Source organism: Anabrus simplex, chromosome 8 (assembly GCF_040414725.1).
Source record: "Anabrus simplex isolate iqAnaSimp1 chromosome 8, ASM4041472v1, whole genome shotgun sequence".
Lineage (NCBI taxonomy): Eukaryota > Metazoa > Arthropoda > Insecta > Orthoptera > Tettigoniidae > Anabrus > Anabrus simplex.
Genome location: NC_090272.1, coordinates 200,603,824 through 200,627,826, shown reverse-complemented (window position 1 = coordinate 200,627,826; position 24,003 = coordinate 200,603,824). Strand labels below are relative to the sequence as shown.

At 37.0% G+C, this 24,003-nt stretch overlaps 1 protein-coding gene across 6 annotated transcripts in view; it reads right to left on the bottom strand.

The window, feature by feature from the left end:
- SERCA (ATPase sarcoplasmic/endoplasmic reticulum Ca2+ transporting SERCA) overlaps positions 1-24,003 on the bottom strand; it is a 136,190-nt gene that overhangs the window by 2,264 nt on the left and 109,923 nt on the right. For 3 of the 6 annotated variants that reach the window (XM_067152627.2, XM_067152628.2, XM_067152629.2), the window contains exons 14-19: positions 23,593-23,813; positions 22,000-22,135; positions 21,171-21,323; positions 16,278-16,411; positions 16,018-16,135; positions 10,156-13,831 (exon numbers count right to left, since the gene is read on the bottom strand). In XM_067152627.2, the coding sequence (XP_067008728.1) occupies positions 13,631-13,831; positions 16,018-16,135; positions 16,278-16,411; positions 21,171-21,323; positions 22,000-22,135; positions 23,593-23,813 (963 nt within the window). In that variant the 3' untranslated portion in view covers positions 10,156-13,630. Of the gene's footprint in view, positions 1-1,095; positions 1,165-10,155; positions 13,832-16,017; positions 16,136-16,277; positions 16,412-21,170; positions 21,324-21,999; positions 22,136-23,592; positions 23,814-24,003 lie in introns of those variants that run through there. The other 3 variants (XM_067152630.2, XM_067152631.2, XR_010860874.2) reach the window with 2 other exon arrangements.

Below are 24,003 nucleotides of genomic sequence, written 5' to 3'. Positions count from 1 at the left end.
ATATTCAACTACTAAAAGATGCAAAGACAATTCAATAAATATCATATATAAAATATCACATTAAAAAAAAAGAATATTTCAGACAATGCTAGTGAAAATATGCATTTAAAAAGGCACAGGCTTATTTAATGTAGGTATAGTGCAGTCAAGGTAAGCAAGGTTTAAAATGCAAGCTGTTATGTACAGGTAAACACAACATGGATGACTAACTAAAGAAAAAACTAAACCCTATTGCGCTAGGCCCCTGACAGGCCTTGGCCTACCAAGCAACCACTGCTCAGTCTAAAGGCCTGCAAATTGCAAATTATGAGGTGAATTGTGGTTAGCGAGCAGAATCCACTTGGCCATTTTTCTTGGCTTTCCAGACCAGGGCTGCTAGCTTACCATCAGATGGCTCCTTGATTGATCTACAAAAGCTGAAAGAACTTCAAACCAGCATTCAGCTTCAAGGAGAAACTATTGCCCTGGCCAAGAACTGAGCCCGGGACCGCTGGATGAGGCAGCTCGCTACCCACAGACTATGGGATTGGCTAAATGACTAACAATAAGTGTATTTCATTTCATCTAAGATGTGGTTAAAAAATCGTGTATTTTCCATACAAGTAGTGCATTCATCCATTTCCCATAATAATGCCATATGAATTATTTTAAGTTGCATCAAGTGATGATAATTGCAAAATTCATCCAAATGTTTTTTTAAATCAGTAGTTTAGCAACTAAATAGCGTTTACTTCAAAGCTGCGAACCAAATTACTCGTTTATTACATACAGCAAATTATACACATTTCTAATCGCACAAACTATTGTACTTAACAGCATGTACCTCTCCTCTCATGACCAAATTATAAAACAGAACTTACAAAAAAAAAAGTGAAGAAAGTATAAAGATAAAAATAGTAAAAATGAAAGTTTAATAGTTAATCCTGAATCTAGTTTATGAAAATTTATCATAAATGAGAAAAATAACTGTTATAAATATTATATCTAAACCTGGTCAGAGGAGAATTTTAAAAAAATTGTATTTAAAAAATACATATCTTAGACAATTTCTATCTTTAAGCTCTGTGTAGTTGGTTTGGAAGTGTAGATACTCACACAGCATTCCAGGTGGAGACACTGGGGTGTTGAAGGGGGGGGAACACTCCATTAGTTAACAACCAATCACTGAATGGTGTAAAACAAGAACAAGTCAACATTAGAGGAAGGAATATTTCAGTCTCAAATGATACGAGGAAAGAAAATTTTAAAATTCCATATTTGGGGAGGGATGTAATCACGTAAAGGAAGCATTTTGTAATTCCTGAATGTTCAATATTTCAGGTTAGCACAAACTCTCACTAGGAAATATATTTTGAGCAAATATAAATGGTGTATAAAACAGGTCAATATGCAGGGAAAAATAGTAGTTCAAATATGTCAACAGGACTCGTGCACATTCTTAAGAAAAACATTTATATTGTAAAATTATAACAACTGTAAATACAGTAAAGTTCCCATACTCACAAGACCAGTACATAAATGTGCTACTGTCAAAAAACATTATATATGGAGAGAGAGAGAAAAGACAAACAGGATAGTTGCCTTTTCATAGGGTTATCGTGAAGATACAGCCTCATGAATAGTTTTTCAAACAATATATTTCAATAATATTTTGAACTGATGTGCCTATTATTTATTGATGTACAGTAATACAAAGGGCACTAGGAAAGTTTTGCAATACGCAAAAATGGTTGGCTGGACACCCCTGTTATGGTGAGGATGAAAAGAGGGGTGAAAACCAGTCTAGAAGACAGCAAGGGGTGACCTTCACACCAGTTGTTATCAAGCAGTGGGGTTGAAAACAACTTAAGATGTCAGTGTGCTCTAAAGGTGAATATCGCGCAATTATCCGCTACAATTTTGCTCGTGGATTAACTGTTGACCAGTGCCTGGAGGAAATGACTCCTGTGCTGGGGAAAGACTGTCCACATCAGACAACAATTTTCAGCTGGTACAAAAAGTTCCAGAGGGGAAATTTTAGGGTTGAAGATGATCCTCGTTCTGGGCGACCGTCTGAATCAGTGACTGAGAAAAACATTGAAGCTGTGAGGAAAATGTTGCAGCAAGAGAGGCGGTTGACATATTATTCAATCAATTCATTCAATTCTACACAGACATCTCCATGTTACAAAAGTTTGTTCCCTTTGGGTGCCCCATTCACTTCAGAGGAACAAAGGGCAAATCGAGTGAAATGGTGCAGAAAAATGCTTTAACAGTTTGAAAATGGGACTTCGCATAACGTCAATAGCATCGTTACAGGTGACGACATGGCTTTATTATTATGATGTCCCAACAAAATCCCAGAACAAGGTGTGGCTGTTTGTAGATGAGGGTACTCCTGTGACTGTCGAAAGTCAAGGTCAGTGAAGAAACGGATGATTGCAGTGTTCTTCACTAAACGGAGCATCCTGACTCAGGTTGTGCTAGAAACACAGAAGACAGTTACTGCGAAGTGGTACAGTGAGACTTGTCTGCCTCAGGTCATCCAGGCTCTCAAGCAGCTCCGTCCAATGTCACGGCTCAACGCTTGGCTCTTGAATCACGACAATGCTCCAGCACATCACACTAATGTTACAATGAATTTTCTTGCCAGATCAGGGTTGACTGTGCTTGATCACACTCCATACAGCCCTGATCTTGCCCCATGTCACTTCGCACTCTTCCCAGAAGTGAAGATGAAGCTGAAAGGGCGGTGTTTTGCATCCAACAAGAAGTTTCTGGCAGCATGGGATCAAGAGTGTGAAAATGTAACCGAAGAAAAGTGGCAGAGTTGGTTCAGTGACTGGTTTTGACGTATGGAGAAGTGTATTGAGTGTGGTGGAAATTATTTTGAAAAAGTCTAAAGCGTTCACTCACACTGCAAAACTTTCTAGTGCCCTTTGTATTTTTTTTTTTCAATATTCCCCTAAGGAGGCAGATTTATTTAATTTGTATGATTTACACTTTTGGAGCGAGACCCTGAAAAAAGAAACATTTACCTTTGCAAAAGGCTAATGATCATGAACGTCTTTCAATAAATGAAACTCAATATTATATCAAGGAAAACAGCAACTCGACATGAAAAGAACTTGTAGCCGCAGCATCTTTGGTGACCATGGCCTACGATAACGACTAATGTTGACATAACTTCTGTCACACATTTTGTTGTGTTATGTTAAACAAATTTTTTAATGGCCCCCAGCTATAAGACATATTTGTGTCAATATTAGCGGCCATTTCTTCTACTTCCAACATCTTAATTAACCAATTCCAAAACTCTGAAAGAAGTTGGCGCAGAATTTAGATATAACTCCTCGAGTATCCAACAGCAGCCTAATCACCTCCCAATTTTGAAACGAGATGTTATATTTCTCTTTTAGACGTACAGTTTATAGCGCCTCTTCTTTTGAGCACCCTCTTCTGCTTGTGTGTTTTCTCCTTCAAACCTCACAGTTGGACCAATAATGAAGCCATTCTTCTTTCTTAGATCTTTTTGCAGATTACTATCATGTCAGCATGCTTTTGCTAAGCTTCTTGAGGCAACTAGCAATACAGCTCTGGACACTGTGGTCTCTATTGTTTCTCAACATAACAGACCTGTAAACTAAGAAGGCTCCTGGGAAAGACAATCATGACAGAACTGCACATGGAGGCAAAAATATGATACAGTGATACAATTGGAAGGACTTTTTGACCACATTTGGGCAACAGAAGAGATCCCAAAGGAGTGGAAAAATGCTCCGATTCATCCCTTGCACTAGAAGGGTGATAGAACAGCTATCAATAATTACAAAGGCATCTTGCTTCTTCCCATCATGTACAAAATATTGTCAAAAGCACTTCAAACTAGGGTAGAGGCCCACCTGGATAAACAGTTGGGGGAATACCAGGCAGAGTTCCGAAGTGGACGTTGATGTCCAGAACAAATTTTTGCCCTCAGCTTACTGCTCAAGATTAGGACAATGAGGCAGAAAAGGATGATTATGACCTTCGTGGATTTCAAGAAGGCCTATGAATCAGTGGACTGTGATACACTTGTAAAAATTCTCAGGGAGTTCAAAGTCTACTTTAAATTCCAGGCTTTGATCTAACAGACCCTCACAGACATGTATTCACAAGTTACTCTTGTTTAGTTGTGGTCTGAATGAAGGATAGAGTGGCAACAAATAATAACCAAAGTGGAGTAAGAGTTGGCTGCAAAAAACACTGGTATCACATTTGATTGCCTGTCTTTTGCTGATGATGTAGTGATCTTTGTTTCACTGCTATTGGGAGGCTGTCAGTAAACAGAAGTACAACGAGCATAGCTGCTAAGACTGGCCTGATCTCATTCGAAAACACAACATACATGGACTCAGCTAAAACGGACCCTATCTGCAAGATGGAAATTGTGAATGGAAGTATTTGGAGGACAGAAATTTAAGTAACTGGGCGAGATACTATCAACAGCAATGAAAAAGTCGCTAAAGGCCGGTCTCCACTGATTAACATTTAACACTAACATGTTAAATTTAACAGGTTACACTTGACATGTATATTGTGATTGTGTCTTCCAATTGACTTTGCATGTTAACTCAGAATGTTGAGGTTAACATTTAACATGTTGGCGTGTTTTCCACTCCAAGTAGAAAACATGTCAAGTCAATTCGTTGTTTGTGAGATGTCGGCACAGCCTCGACAACTTTCGTGCTGTTTCCATACAAACAGATAACCTAAACGACGTGCTTCTCGTGAAGTAGGATTATAGTCACAAGACTCTGCAACACTCATTCTCTTTGTTATAAGCTACAAATACAGTACGCGCACGTATGTCATTCTCTCTGCACTATACCAGTACTAAAATTTAGTCAGAAATGGAGTGGAGCAAGGAGATTACTCTGGACTTAATTAATGATATCACAAAAAGGCCTTGTCTGTGGGATGTCTCATCAAAGGAATACAGAGATAAAGTGAAGAAAGCCGACAGTTTCCAGGAACTCGAAATTATCTATAATTGTTCCCCGCAAGTGCATTGAAAAAAAAAAACCTAGCGTCTCTCCGCTCCCAGTACAGTAGAGAATTGCAAAAGGTGCAGAAAATCGGAAGCTGGGGGCGGGAGTGGACGAAGTTTATACTTTGAAGCGGTTTGCTTTTGAAGCAATGAGCAGGATGAGGGGAGGAAATATGCCTAATAAAACTGCATTTCTAAATCGTAACAAGAAGCAACAGTGGCAATAACAAAGGCCAAATCCTCTTCAACCTTTTCTTATTGCTAGTGGCTTTACGTCGCACCGACACAGATAGGTCTTATGGCGACGATGAGATATGAAAGGCCTAGGATTTGGAAGGAAGCGACAGTGGCCTTAATTAAGGTACAGTACAGCCCCAGCATTTGCCTGGTATGAAAATGGGAAACCACAGAAAAACTATCTTCAGGGCTGCTGGCAGTGGGATTCGAACCCACTATCTCCCAGATGCAAGCTCACAGCCAACTCGCCCGGTAATCCTCTTCATCCGAGTCCATCGTCCTTGTTTGAAAATACTAGACACCACCTAAATGTATTACCACAAACTGATATAATGAACTACCTGTATATAGACAAAGGAAGTCAAGTTTTACATGTTTATTAAGTGTGGACACAATGTTAAATGAAACGGTATTTAACATTTAACACGTTGATGGTGTCACCAATTAACATTCAACACTTAACATTTAACATGTTGTTAAATGTTAATCAGTGGAGACCAGCCTTAAGAGAAACACCAAGGAAAATGGAAATTACATTTAAACTATTCCATGATATCTACAGGTCCAGACTGATCTTCTTCCAGGCAAAACTGATGATGCTTTACTGCACAATAGTAAGACCAGAATGCTGTAGACACACTAGCCAAAACAGAAGTTCTCACAACTGAAAAAAAGGAAGTTCCCCACAAAAATTCTAGTATGCAAGAAAGTGTTGGGAGGGTTTTACATTCCATCTGATCTCCAACAGGACACATGGGCATATAGAATACTTGCTCTTCAGAAAACATGGCAAACTCGTCACAGTTACTTAAAACAAGTGCAGAAAGATCTACAGGAAGGAGGCATAAACATCAAAGAAATTCACGACAGAACATCTTTAGAAAGAAAGATGCGGATTTAAGGGAGAATCCGAAGATTCTGCTAAACTGTGCAACATCTCAGCAGAACAGCAACAGAAGGAAAACCTGGGATTGAAGAACCTTTGACTGAAATGTAAAGAAAAAGATGTAAGCCTCTGAAAGAAAAAAAGGCAGGTAGTTTGTGAGGCCGGTCTAGAAAGCCAAGAATAACGACGGAGAGGATTCATCGTGCTGACCACACGACACCTCGTAATCTGCAGGCCTTCGGGCCAGGCAGCGGTCGCTTGGTAGGCCAAGGCCCTTCAGGGCTGTAGTGCCATGGGGTTAGTTTGTGAGGCCAATGTACATATCATTTCCCAGAGGTAAATAAAAGAGTTTCTTAGAAATCTGAATAAGAACTTCGATGATTCCACTCTTGTTTAAGAAATCAAATTTTTTAAAAATCTACCTTTTAATTACTTTAGTTTGATGTGATACATTAAGAAGACAATTATGATAAGTTTCCATATATTCAGATTTGATCCCCGTGGGTGGAGGTCGTAGAATAACATCCACAGTATCCACTACCTGTCATAAGAGGCGACTAAAACAAGCCACAAGGGCTCTTAACTCGGGAGAATGGGTTGGGGACCATGGGGCCCTTAGCTAAGTCCTGGCATTGCTTCCACTAACTTGTACCAGTCTCCTCACTTTTGTCTATCCTATTTGACCTCCCTTGATCAACTCTTCTCTTGTCTGACCTCAATGGTATTAGGTTTCTGAGGTATAGGGAACATTTCATTTTCATGTCCTTTGTGGCACTCATATTTTTTTCGCCGATACCTTTATTTTTCGACGTGTCGGACCTGTTCCATTTTTTTCCTTCTGATTAGTGTTAATGGAGGACGATTGCCCAATTGTACTCTCTCTTAAAAAAATAATCATCACCACCACCACCATTCAAATTTGATGTGTACTTCTGGGGAGGAGAAAGAAAAAAACCAAGCAGAAAGCAGAAGAAAAAAATAACGAAGTTGCCTATTAAGTCTAGAAAGAAACAATATTATTTTCAACAGGTCCATTGAATCTGAAACAACTGTGTACTTCTAATACACCCCATGAAGCTTAATAAATATGAAATGAGAAAGTTGAGGGAGACTGCCTAGAACCATTTTACATTAGCATTATTTTAAGGACTGGTAAATGCCAGTGATCAGGCAAACCATGGTGAATAATTAGGGTAACTATAAGGCAGGTGAATGGCCTCTTCACCTTCCTCTAAGTCCACCCCATAGCGTAACGGTTAGTACTATTAGCTGCCATCCTTGGGGGTCCGGGTTTGATTACCGATACTACTGGTATGTGGTTGGCAGCTCACTTCCATTGGGAGTGTGCCTGAAAAGAGCTCAGGATGAGGACACAAATTTACTTATATACTCCAACATAATCATATTTCAGTTTTCCATTAGCAAGCTAATCCCCATACTCTCTGTATATAATCACAATGTCTCTAGTTACTGCTAGACCAATGTGTCTTTTCAGGTAGAGAGAAGTAGAGTTATTTGTTCCCTTCTCCTCTTTCTCATTCTACATGTGGTTTCGCCTGGATTGGACCTGGAAGGGACAACCTGGTTCTCCACAGGTGTGTCTCCATTATGATGACTTAAAAAGTTTCTATGGCAACCATAATATCATATTCCCTCAAGCATATTATTCTTGAAAGATCATAGAAGTGAAGAGACAACATTTACAAGCTACCCATCATTCCCTTCACAGAAGGCCCTGTAAAATCCTTCAGATGAAGGCCATCTCCTTCCACAGCTTTCCTTCCCAATTCTTGCCTCATTTACTGCCAAGTTCCACTGAGCAGGGTCTTGAGTTTGATTCTGACAAAATTAGCGAATGTTTCCTTGCAACTCACTTCCATTGGGGTTGTGCCCGCAAGGAGCTGCACCACCTTGGGCTGAGGATGAAACTTTCTTATAATCATTCTCATAAATAATAAAAGGACTGAAGTAATTTAGCTACTTCAGAAATTTATTTTGCTTGCTTTGGTCATGAAGACATTGTTCACTTCATCATCTACTTGACAGCACAGAAGCTGCCTCTGCTATTAGATGTATTTTACATGCATATATCCACAGACAATTCACCGGCCAGGATATTCCTTTATGTGATAAAGCACAGCTGATTTAATAACTCACTAATTTCAATGTCAGTGAAACAGGAATGTTTAAAAAAATTTATGTACTGTAGTACACTTCTGCACACCATCAATGTTGTTTAAGCTTAATGGACCAGTTATTTTTAATATAAAAAATATAATGCCTCAGACATAGTAGTAAGTATGGAATATTTACTGTATTCACATTCATATTTCTTTTGACAGTGATTAAGACTAAATATTATGCAGAAGTTTTGTGTATTTCTTTTCAAATTTTGATCAGATCTAATAAATATATTACTGTCTTCAAGAGAGAATTATATAATATAGGCTATAATAAATGCAACCAAGAAACTACTTACAGTACCTTTCAAATGCAGTTATTATATGAATTCACAAAAGAAGAGGACAAGTAATATGTTCACTTACATTATGAAGAAACCAAACCATTAGATGAAGCTCGTAGTTTTCTTCCCTGTTGCCGTGACCTTAACTTGCAAATGAGAACAACCACACACAGTGCAAATGGTTGCATGCTAGGAGTTAGCAGCTACGAACACAAATGATTAGGGGGTGGATATCCAGTTTCTTTTACCTGATTTATAGACAGATTCCAATATAAAATAAGACTGCCAAATGAGGCAGAATGTCATTATCCTACTTATTTATTGACAGTTAATTTTTGCACTAGAAGAAAACTGAAATGACTTTCTATAGAGCTTAGTAATTTTCGTTTGGCACCAGCACATGTATTGCTTACATTATATTTTTAGGCTACCAGTAGCTAAAATGTTAATGATTGTTTATTAAATTTAAAAAAATGACTTAACAAGAAATTCTCTGAAAATATACAAAATTTTAGAAGCTATTATTCCCTGAAAACTAAAACTGATATTTTTACATTTTCACAATGTGCATCATTGAATTAATCAGCAGTTATTTTCATAGTTTATTCAGCAATGTTAAAAACTTGAATCCTTCTGATATAAGAATTAATTTTAAAGCCATGTGCAAAAGCAGTTTTGATTAGTGCAAATGAAAGGCTTCGAAAATATTTGAAGCGGTTATCTTACCTGCAGCAATACTATCAATTATGAACTGAACTGAACAACAGCAAGCAAAAGGTTGATGGTTTGGGGTACACAAGGGACTGCATGTAAGGACAAAGTACATCAGAGCACTGCAAGCTAGAAAATAACAGTACTCTCAAAATCAACATGCAGAAAAAGTTTGTCAAAAAATGATTACAAGTATGAATGGTTTTAAAGGTGGTTGGTGTATGTTCACATTGAGTATCGTGTTGTTTTGTTCCTGAATTCCATAAACCTACAACATTACATGAAAATAATGAAACAATTACAGATCACTGGTAAGCAAATGCACTATAATCTCCAAGAGTGAAAGTGCTGCAGCATAATAAGCAATAAAACAGTTGTTCCAGTGTTTAAGAAGATCAATGTACATTTTATCAGTCTTTATTTGTTCTGGCAAGAAAGCAAGTGATTAAAACATCAAGAAATAGCAAATGCTTCATTTATCAGGATGCAAGCAGCATGTGTGCAGCAATAATTATAGATTTTGGTAAGTTTCATAAATCACACCAAACATAATTCCTCCAAAATCCAAATTACTACTTCTTGCATGGGGAGAAGAATGTTTATTCAAAAGAAAGAAGAATTTTGAAGTATTACAATTTTGGTTTTGCACGAAATGTAATAATTCAACATAAGCCAGATATTCCAAAAGATAAGCATGTGCTTTGAGGTATTTTACAGTGACTCTGATAGGGAATCTCAATGAAGGCATTTGCAATATGTGAAAGATGTGTGTATTCAGATAAATACTAGGGACACAGAACTGTGACATGTTTGCGAGGATAGATTGCCGAACTTATTTACCATACATAATGATTTAAAACATTCAAATTGTTTTTATTAGTAACATGATTTCCTTTTCTGTAACAAGTTCCACAATTACAATGTTTATTATTTACATAATTTACTGTGTTTCTGATTTTGTATTCCAATTCATGACACATTCAAATGCCCATCAACAATCCCCATCAACTGGAAGATGGTAGTATACTTATTGCACACTTTCATAGTTTTGGAATAATAACAAGATATTAGAAGTGAAAAAGCTGTTTGTCAAACACATTATATTTTAACCGGGCTGATAATGAAGAGTTGATGAGCATTTTTAAAACTTCATTTTTTCCCAACTTACAAAAAGGGATACCTGAATGTACTGATCACATGATTATTAATACTTGTTGTTTAGCAAGTGCCTCTTTCCATTTCTGTCTCATTATGAAAAGGGCCACAAATCCATAAAACTCACACTCACACGCAAGCCTACATTATACTTACAACAAATCCAATTCACATCTTGTCCATAGGGCACCATCCACTGTGCTAATTTACTACATCACTCACCATACAATGTCACTCTGATACTTTTTATTTTCTCTTTAATTACAACAGTAGTGTAACTAGCTTAATGATTCTCTTTACCTTTCCTTTGGTAGAGAAAGAAAACTTTATTAAATCCCACCCCACAAAATAGAAATTAAACAAATACAAATGAACAGAGATATGTCAAATGACCAAGTTCTCTTCTTTTGTTTCTTCCTTTTCATGGCATTTGTTGCGTTTCAGATGAAGAGCATGCACAATTACTATGGTTTCACCTATGTAGAGATTTTAAAAACTTGTAGGTCTCCTTTTTCTTTTCTTTTTTTTTTTTTTTTTCCTCTTTAAAACACACACACACACATACATACACACTCCATTCTTCAGACTAGCAAGAGATCCAGCATTAGCAAGAGTCAAGGTTATAAGCATGCACAGGTGCAAGTGCTGGTATAGGCAGGCTTAGGAAAGTTTTACTGTGCCACATTGCAAGCTGGAGCCTGTCTCTTCTTCACATTAATACAATCTCAGCATACTTTGGGTCAGAAAAGACTGCAGGTGGAGATGAGTTCAACAGATTAAAAGCAACATATGTTTTAATTTATTCCTTTCTCCATTCCCAAAACTGAACTGTTTCAATGGTCCTGCATAGTACTGTTGAACTGAATAGCATCTTTTGTTCCTTCCTGTCCCTTGCTAGTTGACCACACTGACTCCTGACCTGTGTTGTGAATTAAATAGTAACCTCAAACACAATTAAAATAACACAAACTATTTTTTAAAAATATTTGACTGTATGCTTAGCGTTTCTTAATTAAAATATTAAATACATACTTCATGGGTCACCCCAGGACCTATTTCAAAAAGCTTGCCTCTTGTCACTGATATGTCTTAAATGCACAAAATAATGGAATAACTTAATAAGCATATAATAAAGTCCTGAACACTACACCTACTAAAAACATACTTGTCTGGCAAGTACCATCCCTGTCTTCCCTTTAGGAATTGATATCACTCTAGCCTGTATCACTGAATATAAAGTGTAAAATCTTACACATTACTTCACTTTAGGTTTATTACAACCATATTATGGCAGAACAACAAACAATGTGCATAAGAAAGAAATGATTCACTATTATAAGTCTCGGTGAATATGAATAATATACTGATAGTTTGCCTAAGATTTTATCCTTTATTTGTTTTTATAGTGATAAAATCCAGACCCCTTCTTACTTCCAATCTATGTATCTAGTCCTCTCATTCCAGCCTAGTATTTTTTTCAAACGATGGAATCTGCTTACTGAAAAATTATTTCTCTTTTGAAACTGAAGATATAGTTTCAAAAAGACAATTTGTTCAGAGTTTTTATGCCCTGAATCCAAAATGAAATAATGATGCCGATCACTATTTATATTCAATGATACATTTCGAAATCATTGCATAAATATTTTGCTGAACTCAACTTGTTTTCTTTGTGGTATGCAGCTCTAACAAAGTGAATTTTGGCCATCAGATCTAAAAACAAAATAAATAAATACTACTGTTATATCCGAAAAAAGACCTAATTCCCCATGATTGACAGTACTTGAAACAGCCTTCATATAAGTGCATAAAATGGGACAACTTCGGGCTAGTGATATTAAATGTATCAACTGTCGTTCTTCTAAGTGCAAAAACAAAGCAACTTTCATGGAAAGTCATCTTAAAAATATCAAGTGCCAAACTTATGTCTACTAATTGGAGTTGGCCATACAGAAAAAAAAAAAAAATTAAAAAAAAAATAGTGTGCTATAATAACTGGGAAAATGAATATGCTGTATATAGCTTACTCAAAAAATTAGTCACAACCAAATTATACCGGGAACATTAAATTTCTTCATTTGTGCAGACTTACACAGGTATCAATTCACTGTACCTATAGATACCTTGGATACCATGTGTTTGAATGGATATTTAGGAAACCGAACCAGCAACTTCCCAAAAGCCAGCCACATCCAGCAAATGAAGAAGTGGTGACAAAAAAATATGTCTGATACTAAAGATCAAACTCATAGTAATATTATTATGCAGTAATGCCAAAGGCTTCTCAGGTACTGAAAATCTTATGTTGTTAGAACTAAAATCAACACAAAGACTTTCTAGACTTTAATATTGAAAAAAATAGCTGGTAGTAACTCATGCAACCAGTGCACAAGTACTTTCTCCTTAAAATTTTATCCTAATAGAAATGATCTTTCCAGAAAAATTAACTTCCCCTCACCTAATACCCCAATAAAAATTATTGTCAGGATATAAATATAAGGACCCAGTCCTCATCATGTTATGTACATAAAGAGGGGAAAATGCAGGAAGCAGTCAGATTTTCTTCATTTCAAACATTAAAAAAGCAAAAATAAAAAATAAAGAAAAAAATTAAGAAAACCCAAAACTTTGCAAGAAGACGTACAAGGACTTTAAAAAAAGGCACGTTTCTACATTTCACAAAATCAATTTCCTTATACTCAGATAAATGCAAACAGGGTAAATGTATCAAAATTTACTCAAACAGCATTGTTAATAACTTTGCAGTACAAAATGCCCCCACACAAACAGAAGGCTTTTGTACTTTTATATTGTAAAAGGGGGGAAAAAAAAGTTGATTGTAGGTCATTTTGACCTTTCTTTTCTGCAAGCGAGTTTCCACACTCGGCAGTCACAGCAGGCAGCAACACCATTCCCTGTCATATCCAGTCCACTGAGCCTTTACCCCTTTGACTGTTCTTCACTGGACCATTAGCACTGAACAATGCACTAACTTGCACAAAATGTTTTCAAAATTCATCTCAAAAACAAAAATCCTTTCAACTTAGTTCATTTAGTTTCTTGTCTCATTTTGTACAGGAATAAAATGTTCGAGCAAGCCCAGGGGCAAAGTGGAATTTAGTTGTGGAGGTCTTCGGGTCAATCAAAACACATTTCACTATTTTTGATTTTAGATTGGGGAGATAAGTATCAAGCCAAAAAACACCCCCCACATTAGAATAATCCAGTGCATGGTATAAAGGGGGCTCTCACCATCAGTCAACTTTCTGGCGATAAACTTGAGTGTTTCATCAAGAAGCACGACTGGGATGGAGAACTTCATAACAGTGATCCATTCCTCACTGTTAAGTGGTGTAACCTGGAAAACAGTCTGTAACAGAAGTAGATAAGAACATTATTCCAAATGTAAATAACAGTTTATAAAATTAAATGTCTGAAAGGCCCTACACATTTAGGCAATATCCTTGGCCTTGTTATAAATTTATGATAATAACATTTAATTACTCTATAGTATTTACGCATGTATTGCTCCATGCATGCATAACTGGAACTTGACATTTATCAGCTGTGTAGGTTTGCTATTTTTCTCTGTAATTATTTATATTCATCATTTTTTAGTATTGCACAATCGAGGGTATGGGTGCCTAGTTGCAGTTCCGCTTACACAAATATAATCACCACCATTATTTAATACCTAATTCACTTCTAATACCATAATGATTACATTCCCTAATAAATGAAAGAGTGCATTTTGGCAATATAATTTTCAAAAGTTCAACATGCCAACTGCCATGCAACCTTGGCCCTAAGCAGCAAATGTTTCAATCTCAATGTATTAGTCACTTTTACACTAGAATGGCATCATTACCTTGAAAATTAGAGGGTTATTTGCTTTGCTTTGTAGTTTACGGCAAGGTAAAAAAATATGTATTGCCTTCGCTACTGTGTGCAGGCATTTGACTCTGACAATATTTAGGCTGCCTGCACATCAATTTTGACGTTCCGTTTTCCCTCTACCAGATGACAGAATAAAACTCTCTCTCTTGGGCAATCAAAGACAGAGTTTTAATTAATTTTGTTGGATAAACACCAAATGTTATTTAAATCACTTTCGCTTTGAATTCTAATTATTTGTAAGCTATCTTCTTTCCTCATGAAAATTTTTCCATTTATGATCCAGAGGTATTTCATATTTTTGGAAATCTTGACTTGATATTAGGCCAATATTATTAAATTCAGGTAATCATCACTTTACTGGCGTTTGAAATATGTTTTCATTAGGCATATAAGGTTAGGCTAGATGACAATTTGAATAAGTAAACAAAAAGGATAATCACAGAACCCACTAGTGATACTAGTCCAAGTTTTCAGAACAAAATTGAACATATGGGCTCAAGTTTCTCGGAATTAGAAGATAACTAACGGGTAAGCCGCAGTATGGAAATCTGCGAAAACGCAAGTTTTGAACAAACTGGTTGCCGTTTCATTCGATTTTAATACGTGTGGTTTTCCCACCTGACTTTTACGAAAAATCTCATAACGACAAATCCATTATAGCGAGTACATTTTTTGCCGTTATGACTTCTCGCTATAACCGACTTCTACTGTGCATATAATTTGGATATCTTTTTCATGAATCAAATCAAATTTGAATTGGCATGTGATACTTTCCTATAAAACACATATTGTTGAATATTATCTCCATTTTCTGTATATGTCTGATTTCATTCTTTTAAGTTGTTTTTTATTTCTCTTCTAAATGAATCCACAGTTTTAAATGGCCTATAAATTAAACACTTAATTTCTCTTTTCAGAATATTATTTTGCATAATGTGTCATGTTTATTTCGTACTCACTTCTAAGACTAAGACTGTACAATTTAACTGCATAACTGAATGTGTTACTTTGTGTTAGACATTACTGTAAAATAATTATTATTGTAGTAACTGTATATTTTTATTGTATTACCAACTTTCTCTTGTTTGGGTAGTTCATTCTATTCTTTGAATTCTTGTTTTTCTTTTTCCAGTTAGTGTTTAGTAGTGTAATTACTAATTGTACTGTATATTGGTGAACACTGTACTTGGGTGAAAGACTTATGTTCATCATTAAATAAATAAATAAATAAATAAATAAACAAACAAACAAACAAACAAATAAATAAATAAATAATCAGTCTCTCACAATATGGCCTACAACTGGCAGAGAATGAAAAGAAAATGACAAAGGTATGTTGAAATCATGATGAGTATTATTACAACAGAAAGACATGGCAGTTAAATGGTGGTAGATCACTGAAAATAGGGGCTTTGTTAAAAAAAAAAATCTACAACACAGAAGATTGAGAAACAGGAATGCTTCAAAGTATACAATGAATCACTGACATAAAACAGATCATCCTTAAGGGACTGCTGCAAAGATACTGTATGTTAACTGGAGATCATAACTGAAAATCTGTAATTCTTAGACTTAATGGGTTTTTAAAATCTTGTGTAAATAGATTCTGATAGGTTTTCAGTTTGATAAATTTTACAAGTATGTAGAAAATATACTTACAGACAAGATTTCGACGTACAGGATGACGAAATGGAGTGTAAAAGATAGAGCCATGGAGGCAACCAACCAGATATTGCACCAAGGAGGCATCATAACCAGAGACTGGTTCTCAGATAAGCTGAAAAGAAATTTTAAAAATCAAATTAAGCAAGCATAAATACAAGATGAAACTAAAAAAAAAAGCTTACTAACAACAGACAGATTCACTGCCAAGTCAATACACAGGTAAGATGGAAAAGAAAGGTGAAATAAATAATCACCTGTTCATGGCGTTAAGCATCTCAATGGTTACCAGCACAGAGAGAGCCATGGTCATAGGATGAGGGTCGTGGAAGATCTTGCAGTCAACTCCCTTGAAATCCTCTCCACCGCCAATGCAAGACAGATGGTGAGTCTACAAAACACAAGTTACAGCATGAAAGACAGGAAGTGAATCACTGTTATAGAATAAACTGTTTGCCATAACGCTATTTTACTTTTAAAAATTCTCTTCCACATTGTAGGTTTCTCTCTGCACATACATGAATCTTTCCTCAAACCTATATGAACTCACCCACATCTCATTCCTTCCTTTAACACGTTCGCGGCCGCTCAGATATCGACAACCATTACCGTGGTACCATAATACTTTTTTTGTGTAAAGGAGTTATTTTCTGTGTCCTTATCCATTTTAGATTATTATTTTAATTATTTCAATATTATTTATGTGCATACGAGCCATGACGCACACGCTGCGTCAGTGGCACTACCGATGAGCTTTTCGCCTTCGGTGCCGTTTGACGCAGCATGTGCGTCATGACTGGTAATGAAGTGGAACGAGGAAAATAACGTTTTGTTCGATTGTAGAACTTCTTCACTACAGAAATATAAGGTTTTGACATTTCACACAAAAATACTGTGCAGTAGTACTCCATAAGCTGTACAATGTAACTAGTCAATACAGTGTGCTACTTTTCAGTGACATTTCCTCGCAAAAATAACTCTTCTGCAAATGCGTTACATTCAGTTACGATGTTATACAGCAAGTTGTCATCTGCAAACGAGCGAAAATAATCAGTAGGTTTCGCGTCACTTGGCAGTGAAACCTTCTTTCCCGGCCGACCAATAAAGTTTATTTGTTTCATTGAGGACGAATTCGAACTCCAAAAAATAACCCCTGAAATATTGCCCATGTTATTTGGCAGGAGATTTGAGGTGAGATATTACTTATGTCTTCCTCATCTTCTGTAATGTGAGAATTGGGAGCAGATGCTCCATGATTAAAATTCTCACTCAGGTGGCTACAGTCACTTTTCACACTGTCATCACAGTCGTCACTATCAATGCTGTCACTGTCACTAGCGTTCAGGAGAGCTTCCAGTCTTATCAACATCAATTGCAAATTGCCTGTTTATCCCGCTAAGACAGGGTTTCTTCTGGTGAGAAGGTTCTGACTTCACTGTTCCCTCTTGACATCGCAAAAATGTATGCCGACTTGTAATGGCTACAGAGATTGTAACTAACAATTGATCTGATGCCCGGAAGGTGCATATGTTTAACAACACCTTAGCAATGCACAGATAATAGGTCTGTTTGTTTACATACATATTGGCGGAAATACGAGCTTTAATATTTGGTGCGGAGTGTGACGCACGTGTGTCATCAGCACTGAGTGAAAGTGGAGTCATGACGCATATGTGTCGTCATCGGCCGTGAACGTGTTAATACAGTTTACAAACTGGTCTCATTATAAACAGGGTAAATGAAAGAAGAGTTTTGTCTGTACTTTGGTCAATGTTTGTGTTTCAGTCATTTCCAGAAAGTAAAACTTATGCACAGTACAAATTGTTTCCATTATTAATAACTGTATATTTTTTATTTCCTGCATCAACAGTAGTAGTTAATGTTAATCTTGCTGAAGAATCCTTTGTAACAAAAAAACAACAAATTCTGATATTCCATGGCTTGTACATTTTTATAGTTGTAGAAAGTCTTCCACCAGTTCTGATATTCAAATATATTGTTTGTCCCAAAGCGGGTCATAAGCAGACATCTGCACGACACAAGATCTAGAGGAGTTACCTTGCTGAATGGAACAGCCTCTGTCTGAACACTGGTAATGAGAAACTGGGCAATAGGACACCTTTCTTTACTGTCTTGCCAGTCAACTCATACTCCTTGAACTTGAACGGCGGTCAAGATTCAAGGCTCCCAATTTTATTAGTTTTATGTGGTTCAATTTGTAGTTTACATGTTATTGTGGACAAACACACAAACAGAAATGACGCCTTGAGATCAATGATATAGAAAACAAGGAGGGACAAGATAAGAAATGAGGAAGTATGACTTCAAGTGCAGGAGGAAGAGTAACTCAAGGAGGTCTGTGTTGAAAACAGATTAAAGATGGTATGGTCACCTGAAGTGGAACCACAGGAACAGCCAGAATGTGGTCTGAGAAAGAAGTAAAAGTCAAGAGAACAAGAAGTTGGCCAAGAAAGAGAGGGTTTGACCAGATAAATCGAGACCTGTCTGAGTGGTAACATCTTGAAGACAAGGGTGTTTACCTGGACAGGAAGGAGCGAAGAGTGCTCATTCACTATACTCAGGCAACTGCAGCTAGTTGATGATGATGATGATTATTATTATTATTATTACTCCCAGACGAAACTATCTTTACATCGGTGTGTTTTCAGACCAACTTTGCTTTATGGGAGCGAAAGCTGGGTGGACTCAGGATATCTTATTCATAAGTTAGAAGTAACAGGCATGAAAGTAGAGAGAATTATTGCTGGTACAAACAGGTGGGAACAATGCAGGAGGGTGCTCGGAATGAGGAAATAAAGGCTAATTTAGGAATGAACTCGCTGGATGAAGCTGTACGCATAAACCGGCTTCAGTGGTGGGGTCATGTGAGGCGAATGGAGGAGGATAGGTTAACTAGGAGAATAATGGACTCTGCTATGGAGGGTAAGGGAAGTAGAAGGAGACCAAGACGACGATGGTTAGATTCGGTTTCTAACGACTTAAAGATAAGAGGTATAGAAATAAATGAGGCCACAGCACTAGTTGCAAATAGAGGATTGTGGTGACGTTTAGTAAATTCACAGAGGCTTGCAGACTGAATGCTGAAAGGCATAACAGTCTATGATGATAATGTATGTGTGTATGTATATATGTATTATTCCTCTGGATCATACATATTCTGGCAACTACTGGTATCAATATATTTGCTTTTCTAGTTCATTTGCTAAGGAGCCTGTCTTTTTACAGACGGACCAGCACATTCGTATTTCCACTCAAGTCCCCAAATCTCCATTTACCTGTACCACCATGGTCAACATGTTGAAGACAGATACGACAGCCACCCTTCCAACATTAGCAGCATATCTTTAACCACCAAGATAATGTCTTAATCTCAACTTAATTCAAACATGCAAGAAAAAGAAAAATTCACAATTTTTTTTTAATCATTCACATATTATTTTACTAGAGATATAATGGTCATTCATGCCCAGATCAATCTTTGGTGAGACTTAGTATTTACAGTGTACTGTCTCTTCTGGTACAAGTTGGAACAAAATTGTTACTTTCATTGACCTGTCTCGGTCTCACCCTTGGCTTTGACTGATGTATGAGCAATGTTACTACAGAAAAACCTTGATAATTCAAAATCGGTTAATTCAAAATTCCGCCTAATTCTAAGAAGCTCTCCTTCCCGGGGACATGAGATATGGATTTGTATGCTATTTAAATGGTTTAATTCGAAATACGGATAATTTGTAATTCGAAGAACAATGTCCCCATTATCAAAATTCAAACTTTTAATTCAAAACTGCCTTTCCATTTTAAAAAGATATTATTTTACAGAGTAATTTAAATTCAAAATTCCTCTGCGTCATGATAGAACGCATCTTCCAGAACGTGCGGTGGTAGGTCTTCACACTTTCACTCACTTCAGTGTGTCTACAGTGTGCTTCATATTTGCTAAGTTCGAGTGATATCTTAATTCTTTTGTATTCAACATTTTAAGTAATGCCACAATATCACGTACCAGTAGCAGGCAGTGTGCGGAGGAGCAGAATCCGCGAATACTGGCAATGCCGACAGTTGGTGAAAAAGCATGGCTCATATAATAAATTCGTATACACCGAACAATATTGTGAATGCCAATGATAATGCATTTCTTTAATGCCGAGCCCAAATAGACTTATGGTTTTAAAGGAGAGAAGTGCCAACTGGGAAGTCGTACAAGGATGGGGGATCACTGTACTGTGTTACAATGCACACGGAAGGGAGATACTTCCTCTCCTTATCACAGCAAATTTTGATCAGCCATGATGCACTTTCCGTGCAAGTACAAGGCGTCTAAAAATGCAAACACTACAGTACTCCTAAAATAAAGCATTTGCACAGGAGAGCCAGCATAATTTGTCCTAGCCTTTGAATCGTGTTTCTTTTCCTCTTTTGCTGCATGAGGTTATGTTTGCCTGTGATTCATCGAAGTGTATTATTTGAATAATGCAATTGCACTTTGTTGATACATTTTTTGGCAATAATTCTATGGCATTTGAAAGGTTTAAACTGTGAATCAAGTAATGGGTAATGTAGAATATTTTGTGACGTGGCAAGGGTTGGCATTTCTGAAATATGAGTTGGTGGTTAATTCGAAATAACGTATTTCGAAGTCCGACTTTTGCGTCCCAACAAATTTGAATTACCGAGGTTTCACTGTAATGTCTTTCATTGTGCAGCCAGTCCCTGATATGAACGGTGTGAAAATGTTGATTGGTGCATGAATTTCACTGTGCATGGCAGGCAACAGCACTTTCTAGCCCAGTGAGGAAAGCAACGAGAACTACCTCAACATCTCACTTCCTTAGTATGGCTCTTCTGTGATGCCTAGGCAATTTATGACAGCCAATAGTAGAGCTTCCGGTTGAAGACTCAACATGCAAGCAATGGTATAATTTTTCAAGCTACAACTGTAACTGTCCTTTTTAATTATCCATGACTGATATGTGTGGAGACTAGTTATTTTTGTTTCTTAATAAAAATTTGGTGCATATTTGGTCATCAGCCCAATGTTCTTGGAACTGACTGGGAACTGTGGTAAAATGTCTAACTGTATTCACACAGCCGAAAATGGGAAAAAATAAAAATAAAATATTCCGTACCAGTTGCCAGTATGACAGCTGAGGTCCAACGGGAGAGTACATAAACCACCAGGCAGCAGCACCAACAGTAGCAGCACCCACATATCCACCAATGGCCAAATAACGGAAGAACAACCAGCCTGAGATCAAAGACTCGTCACTCTTTCGGGGTGGCTGTAGAATACAAGATATTCAAATTAATACATGATGTTAGAAAGAAAATAATATTACAATTACAATGGCATCATAAACAGAACCAACATTATCAAACAATAAAATAGGAAAAAAAAAAATCAGAGCTTGTAAAATATTCAAACATTTCTGCTAACAAAGTGAGGAACTGAGACCGGATTCTACTTTGATGCCGTATTGAACAATGTATCTTATAACTGCATCCATGTTTTTGGAAGTTGTCATTTCCTCCATGTTTTTGGAAGTTGTCATTTCCTTTTTGCAATACGACAATGTTGATATTTCACTGGCTTTCTCTAACATAATTCTCAACGAGATAGAATTCTGAATCACAGGCTCCTCACTAGTGTCACTGCTCAATTGCATAACACAGTAATATGTCAGTTACTTCTACAAGAGGAGGAGAACACAATTCCACTTCAATACCTTCCTTCTGACGATTGTTTATCAATGCAATTGTTATGTATAACATTAAATAAGATCAGACCCCTAACTATTAGAAACAGTTATGAACAAATGAAGTGAATAAAGACATTTCATACCTAAAAGTCTGCAGATATAATTGAAACTGAAAAATTAAATTTAAAAACATAAGCAAGAGAATTCCAACTAGATAATAAAATTATGACCAAGAATTTACATAAATTAGCTCATATACCTTGGACATGATGTCAAGATCAGGAGGGTTGAAGCCCAGGGCAGTGGCAGGCAGACCGTCAGTCACCAAGTTGACCCACAACAGCTGGACAGGGATCAGAGCCTCAGGAAGACCAAGAGCAGCAGTCAAGAAAATACTGTACAAACAAAGATACACTACTGTGAACATAATGATCAGCTCAAAATCAGCTTTATGAAAAGGATGCAAAACCACTACCCCTGACTTTTTAAAACAGGAATTGTAAGTACTATATGTGTGTGCATGCATGCGTCTGCATGGCTCATCAGTTGGAGAGGTGCACCTTTCCAAGCCATTGTTTAGAAGTTTGACAACACTGAGAAAAAATATCTTCCTTAGTTACATAAAGTTAATTAATTTGACAAATGTAAAATGCAAGTATTGAAACATAGTTATGTTTCTGCAAGAGGAACACATGAAACGAACATGACAAGCACAATAATCTAGCTCAGATGGCACTGCTTCCACTTACTCCTGCTACTCTCTTCCTATCTGAATCAGTGAAGAGTGGCATAAGAAGACTAAATTCAGACTGAGACAAGATCGCAGAAGAAGAATGGTGGAAGGAAAGAGGAAGATGGTGAAGTACCATGAATACCCCGACCTGGCAGGAGCTGGATAAGGGGAAATGATGATGACTCTTCCTATCTGACCTAACCTGGTAAACACTTTTTTCTCTGCTGATACTAACATTACAAAGTTTGCAAAGTCTCTTTCATCCTCCCATCTTTTATTTCGACTAACCTTTCTTTAGCAAACTACAGTCATAGGCAAGTGTAACAATTATCTTCTGAGTGCATCAGTGTTGCCGATTACAAGTTCTTAGATTGCTAAAGCCTTTCCAGACGCCAACCCTGAGTGGAGGGATGTATTCACCATTGCAAATTTCTGTGGTGGTTTGTAATGTATGTGAATGAAGATGTGTATTAAGACTAACACAAACAGCCAGTTCCCGAGCTAGAGGGATTAATCAGACAAAGTTAAAATCCCCAACCTGTGCAGCAACTAAAGCCGGTGCCCTCTGAACCAAAAGCCACAACAATGACTATTCACCCAAGGAGCCGGACTTACTGCTACGAGGGACTAATAATTTCATTCTGTTGTTGAAATGACATTTACCACCATCAGATCACGGTCATGTTCATAGAAATAAAGGATCATCTTTCCTTCTTGGCCTTTTCTGAGTTTTTTGTGGTCAGCATGATATGGATATGGCCTGGTTTTACAGCCAGGTACCTTCCCTGATATCAACACTATGTGGAGGGATGTATTCATTATTGTGTGTTTTCTATGGTGGTGTGTTGTGTGTGTACACAGAGAAGTCACAGAAATAAAGAATGAATGTGCAAAATAAAACAAGAAGCATAATTCTGAGATAATTCCAGTACTTGGCCAATTGTTTTCAAAAGGAAAGCAATATGTAGGGACCAGACCAACTTTTCTTCAGTCGCAGATAGAAAACCTTCTAAGAAAGAGTCCTTATGGCAGTTACAGTTCCTCTTACATCATCATGCTAGGAAACTTGAAGATAATATGCAAATTGCAGGAATTGCATGAAATAAAAATTATACTAACCTCACAACCTCACCAATGTTGGAAGAAATAAGATAACGGATGAACTGCTTCATGTTGTTGTAGATAGCACGACCTTCTTCAACAGCAGCCACAATGGAAGAGAAGTTATCATCAGCCAACACCATCTCAGATGCAGACTTGGCAACAGCAGTTCCAGAACCCATGGCAATACCAATTTCAGCCTTCTTCAAAGCTGGGGCATCATTCACACCATCACCAGTCTGAAATATCAGACCACTTGTAGAAAAGTATGAATATAGAATGATCTAAGATGCAACGGAAAGTGAACCTTACCAAGATACAGTGAAATGCCAATATAATGAACTCATAAGGGTATCGTAATTATTTTCGTAATAGTGAAATTTCCTTAAACAGAAAATTGATTAAATATGTCTAGAAACTGCATCCCAT